At 40.6% G+C, this 5,531-nt stretch overlaps 1 protein-coding gene across 1 annotated transcript; it reads left to right on the forward strand.

Moving 5' to 3' along the window:
* Nucleotides 1-502: 502 nt before the first annotated feature.
* On the forward strand, nucleotides 503-4,650 carry vcpkmt (valosin containing protein lysine methyltransferase). Its single transcript, NM_001030466.1, is given in 5 exon segments — nucleotides 503-759; nucleotides 2,167-2,277; nucleotides 2,414-2,486; nucleotides 2,570-2,689; nucleotides 3,831-4,650. Coding segments are annotated over 5 exon segments (651 nt in total). The 5' UTR covers nucleotides 503-517; the 3' UTR covers nucleotides 3,936-4,650.
* Nucleotides 4,651-5,531: the final 881 nt, after the last annotated feature.

Raw genomic sequence — 5,531 nt, forward strand, 5'->3', positions numbered from 1 at the left:
CATATGACTGCAGTTGCTCCAAAGCTGGGTGTGATTTATTTCCCTGGTGGAATTCCCCTGAGGTGTCCCCCTCAGTGCCCACTAGGTGGAGGTACTGTTCTGTAAATTCCTGTTCCCCAGTATTATTCAAACAAGCAAAGGGGCTTTAGGGTCTGCTGAATTGCAGAGAAAAGAGTGTGTGACCAAGAAAGGGTTATTACAGCTTTCGCCTGGCTATTTCACACAAGTGCCCAGCCAAGTCCTGACAGAAGACTTTCTGTGTGTCACAGTTGGTGGTTTTATCATAATGAAAGGTGCCTCCTCGCTTTGCCTAGTATTAGTCATGCTATAGTGCGGACAAGGTCAGCTGCTTCTATTGTTTCTCCTATAGATGGCGACAGTAACTTCACAATTTGCTTATGTGGAAATACGCAGCGTCTCGGCGCATGCGCGGCCATTCGCTCTCAAGCCTGTGGGAAGGCGCGTTCACAGCTTTGCAACTTGTATTGCGCATGTGCGGGAACGCGGCGTGACTGTCATGGCGGAGCCGACGGACTGCTTCTTACGGGAGCTGGAACTCAGCGATGGCTCTGTTGTGGCTATCCGCCAGCTAAGCTCAGGAGATGTTGGTTGCGTGGTGTGGGACGCAGCTATCGTACTATCAAAGTTTCTAGAGAGTCAGGAATTTAAGTTGCCTGGGGGTCAGCGACTGAGCGGAAAGTGTGTGCTGGAGCTGGGCGCCGGGACCGGCATTGTTGGCATCGTGGCAGCCACTCAGGGGTAATTGGGGCACTTTAAAGGGGGCATGTAGTTAGCAGTACAATATTAACAGCGGGGCACCCTTAGGAGTGTTGCAGTAAATAATGACATGTCTGTTAATAACCAGCAGGGTTGCCTCCTTTCTTACCTCTTCTATATCCCTTTACCTATCACATGAGCTCTCATTTTCATCAGCTGGACTTTAATGTAAAATACTGGCTGGATAACAACCCTAAAAAGTACAGCTACATGGAAAAGCTTGTAGAAAAGGAACTGCTTGCAAGGGCTGCTAAATTGTACTGTGGCTGTATACACAGAAAGGCAGGTTTAAAATGCCAGGCACACTAGCGATTTATGATCAGGATATTGTTTATCCGGCATAGTTATGTTGCCTAGGGCTGAGAAGCTGTCTAAATGCATCCTGGTGAAGTGCAACTCTTAAAGGAATAGGAAAGGCTAAGTCACTTGGGGTGCCAAAATGTTAGGCACCCCCAAGTGACTTTAATCGCTTACCTTGTACCCCGGGCTGGTGCCCCTGTTAGGAGAGAACAGCACCAGTCCGGGGTACCTGTAGCGAGCGCTTCCTTCTTCCGGCTTCGTTTCGCTGCGACTACACAATAGGCGCATGCGCAGTAGAGTGAAAAGCCGACTTCTCTGTTAAAGTTCCACTATTCACTCTACTGTGCATGCGCACGCAGCGATACAGGAAGGAGGAAGTGCTACAGCTACCCCGGGTGCTGTTTTCTCCTAACAGGGGCACCAGCCCGGGGTACAAGGTAAGCGATTAAAGTCACTTGGGGGTGCCTAACATTTTGGCACCCCCAAGTGACTTTGCCTTTCCTTCTCCTTTAAAGGTTCCTGGCTAGAGATGCCATATTTTATGTTATAAACTTCTACTACTATCTCTATAGTAGTAATGATATAGGTTGTTACTGTGTTCACAGGAACTCCTCATCTTGGATTCTTCTTTAGTGAGGATTTAGTTCTCCTTCAAGAGAGATATCATTCACAGATCATATTGTGACCTGAAAAGAATGACTTATGAATGATGAGGCAGCAGAATGGTGCCATGAAACACTACTTCCCAGGGGGACAGTATAAACCACATTGCTGAATGTATGGCCACAATATAACATTTCTTAATCTCCTTAGTGGAAAGCACTACTCTTTGGGAAAGGACACCAAAGCTGAACTAAAGAAAAAAAATGATCAAGGCTTATTTTTCTGCGTTCAGCCTTGATTTCAGTATCCATGAGAACTCCACAGGGATCCCTCATGGTCTGCAAAATGGTAGTTAATAGGTGTTTTTTTTTTTACATAATATTAGGTACTTTTTTACATAGTATTTTTCCTTATCATATTAGCTATATTATGAGAATTACATGTACCGATTAGATGAAGTGATAGTGTGCTTTCTTTTTCCTGCAGAGCAAATGTCATCGTCACTGATCTTGAAGATCTGCAGGAACTAATGAAAATAAACATTGAAAGTAACTCCCACCTTATCACAGGTTCTTGCCAAGCGAAGGTACTAAAATGGTTTGTATTTCCTATGTAGACGTATGTACTTTGCAGTTACCAATGGCTTCAGGAAATTTTTTAGTGGACTCCATATTATTCAGTTTGTGTAATGATGTTTTGCTAGTTATATATTTTTTTTGTAATTTGATTCCAGGGGTGAAGAAGTTAAAGATTTGGTGCCTAAACCCGACTACATCTTATTGGCTGACTGCATCTACTACGAAGAGGTTTGAGATCATTTTTTAAACTTTTCAGGTTACAAGACCCCAACATACATTTTTTTTAACCAGCCTTCTCTTTTTATCCTCAGTCCCTGGAACCATTGCTGAAGACTCTGAAGGACCTTACTGGCATTGACACATGCATCTTGTGTTGTTATGAGCAAAGAACTATGGGCAAAAATCCTCAAATAGAAAGAAGGTTTTTTGAGGTAAGGTAAAGTGTTTAATCTTTTTCAAGCAACTGTTGCCTGACTAGCACTGGCACAAGTACTTGTCATGTGATGTTAATGTTTGTCTGTGGTAAGCTGTTTTGGGTACTTTAACACAACATTTTTGAACTACCATCCATTTTTACTTTCCTTTAAAAAATTATACTTGTGTCAGAATAGATGGTAACATGATTTTTAACATACCTCTTGGATTTCATTTATTTAAAAAAGCTTTAAAACTGCAAAACAACTGCCCCTTCCCTGATTTCCTCTTCTCGTCTCCTCAAGTATTCCTCATGTGCCGGTGGCACTTACAGGCATACGGTTCTAAAAGGAAATGGTGGGCAGGACTTTCAGCTTGTCTGTGACGCTAGTTAGGCATGCTCCTCTCAGTGCTTAGTTAACGAGTTTTAATGTGTGCCTAACAGAAAATATTAACTTCACCAAAATAAATATATACTTGCATTTTAAAGTTGCCGGCTTTTGCACAGAAATAAATTCTGACATGTCCCATATTGTCCTACTTCCCCCTATGAGCTGGTTGTCTATCTGGTTGTGCTATCATTTCAGAACAGCAAACAGATTTATTTTTATATTTAATTTGACATGGGGCTAGCCATATTTTTAGTTTCACAGGTGTCCTCAGCCATGTGACCTGTGCTCTAATAAACTTCAGTTACTCTTTACTGCTGTGCTGCCCCCCCCCCCCCCCAAGCAGCAGATTAGCAGGACAAAAGCCAGGTAGCAAGATAACCGCTCTCCCCAACACCTCTGCTAAGGGATTCAGCTGCCTGAGTTTACACTGCTCTGGGCCACTGCCTATATGACATTACCCTGTGGTTGAGCTGTTTCTCTACCTCAAATTTGTACATTATGGTACTGCTGTTCCACTGTTGTTTGTGGAATTACCTGTGGCTCCACTATTGCAGAACTGCAGATTTACCTTAATAGTACAGAAAATTAAGTATATTTGGTTTGTAATCACTGTAATGCTGATGGAATTTTGAGGTCGTGGGTCAGGTATATACTGCCTCACACCATTACTGACCCTGTTAGCGCAGATATAAAGAATACTTTTTTGTTATTCCTGCTTCCTTTATACACACAGTTTGCTTATTATATATCATTATTTTCCTTTTAGCTATTAAAAGAAGACTTTAAGTATGAAAAAGTGCCCCTGGAAAAACATGACAAAGAATATCGGAGTGAAGACATTCATATTTTAGAAATTTACAGAAAAACATAAGAGTTTCACATTTAATATAGATGTCCCTGTCTGTTTTTTAGTGGCATGTTCACATTTTTCTGACCAATTCTTTACGAATCAGATTTATTTATACTTTGTGTATATCATTAAAAATGTTCATTGATAGTTCCATACATGTGATCTGTACATATTTGTATTGCATCTCTTGGCTCTGTGCAGTTGCCGATCTCCAACTCATGTGTTTTACCTACAAAGGTTAGTGGCTGGTAGTGAATGTTACAAGATAAAGTTTAGCAAATGCAGGAGAAATGTACTGATTTTATCTTCCTGTCAAGTTATAGGCAGTTATTCCATATTTAGAAAGGTTACCTGCAAGAGATGAAGCTTATATTAAATATTTTTTTTAAAATAAAAGGGTGCACTCTATTTATTGATAAAATAATCTTAGGTTTTATGATAAGTGGGTTATTTTATTGGCTGCTAAGTGTAGCAGCAAATGTCTACAATATACTGTAGATTACTTCACATTAACAGCTGTTAGCTGGAATAGGATTGGTTGGCTAGGCAGTTGTAGTTCTGCTGCAGCTGGAATGAAGGTGTCCTGCTATAAACAGAACTACATTTTGCAAAAAGTTTTTAGGAACTGTATGCATATGATTAAGTATGGTAAAGTTGCCCTGTACATTCTATTGCAACAATGATTTTGCGAGAAACTGCAGCATATGGGATACTTAAAATAAAGTCTTCATTCGGATCAAGTCTTAATGCTTTTTCTGTTTTCGAGAGTTGTTTCTGACCTTTAGTAATATTTTTGAAACCAAACATAGGTTTATTAACACAGCATCATTATTAATCTTGTAGGTTGCTGAACAAAAAATGCATGTTAAAGGAATTTGCTTATGAAGATAAGGGGTTTATCTACCTTTACCACCTCCCACCCACAAAGGCCTCACATACCATAATCACCCCCAAAGCTCATTAATGTAAAACTTTTGTAGCTTTTTTTTATTAGTTACAGGTGTCAGCAACTATTAACCTGTGTTGATTTCACTGATCAGCTTGCTAGAGACCCTGGTTCTATTCTCTGTGGCATCCCCTTGTAACTGGAGAAGTCACTTGATCTGTAGATGTCCCAGCATACTTAGTGTGCTGGTAATGGCTGTCTCGTGGATGAGCACCAATATATAAGAATATTTTGCCTCTACCATAGATAAATAAAAATTGAAATTAAAATATTTATCCTGTAAACAGAAAAGCTAATCTTCTGGACTCCCCTTTTGTTGCATAATATTCTAATTATGGACACAGATATGGGGAACAGGTAGTACACCTGGGCTTCATCAGAACTGCAAGCAAGGGAATGAAAAATGAGCTTTTAAGGGAGAGAGAGTAGAAGCCCAATATAGGAGCAGAGGAAATGGTCTGAGTCAAGATCTCTGAAAGCCATAACCAAATTTGGAAGGTTAGGTAGGATAGATAAATATGTTTTGCAATGAGATTCCCCTGTGCTTGCATGGGGTTTTTTACTGTATTTCAGTTCCGTCACACATTCCCTGAACATAGTAGAAGGTTAACAGGCTCCTAATAGAACTTACTATATGTAGTTGGGGCCTCCACTGGGGCAAAGACTGATGT

This window comes from Xenopus tropicalis, chromosome 8 (genome assembly GCF_000004195.4).
Source record: "Xenopus tropicalis strain Nigerian chromosome 8, UCB_Xtro_10.0, whole genome shotgun sequence".
Lineage (NCBI taxonomy): Eukaryota > Metazoa > Chordata > Amphibia > Anura > Pipidae > Xenopus > Xenopus tropicalis.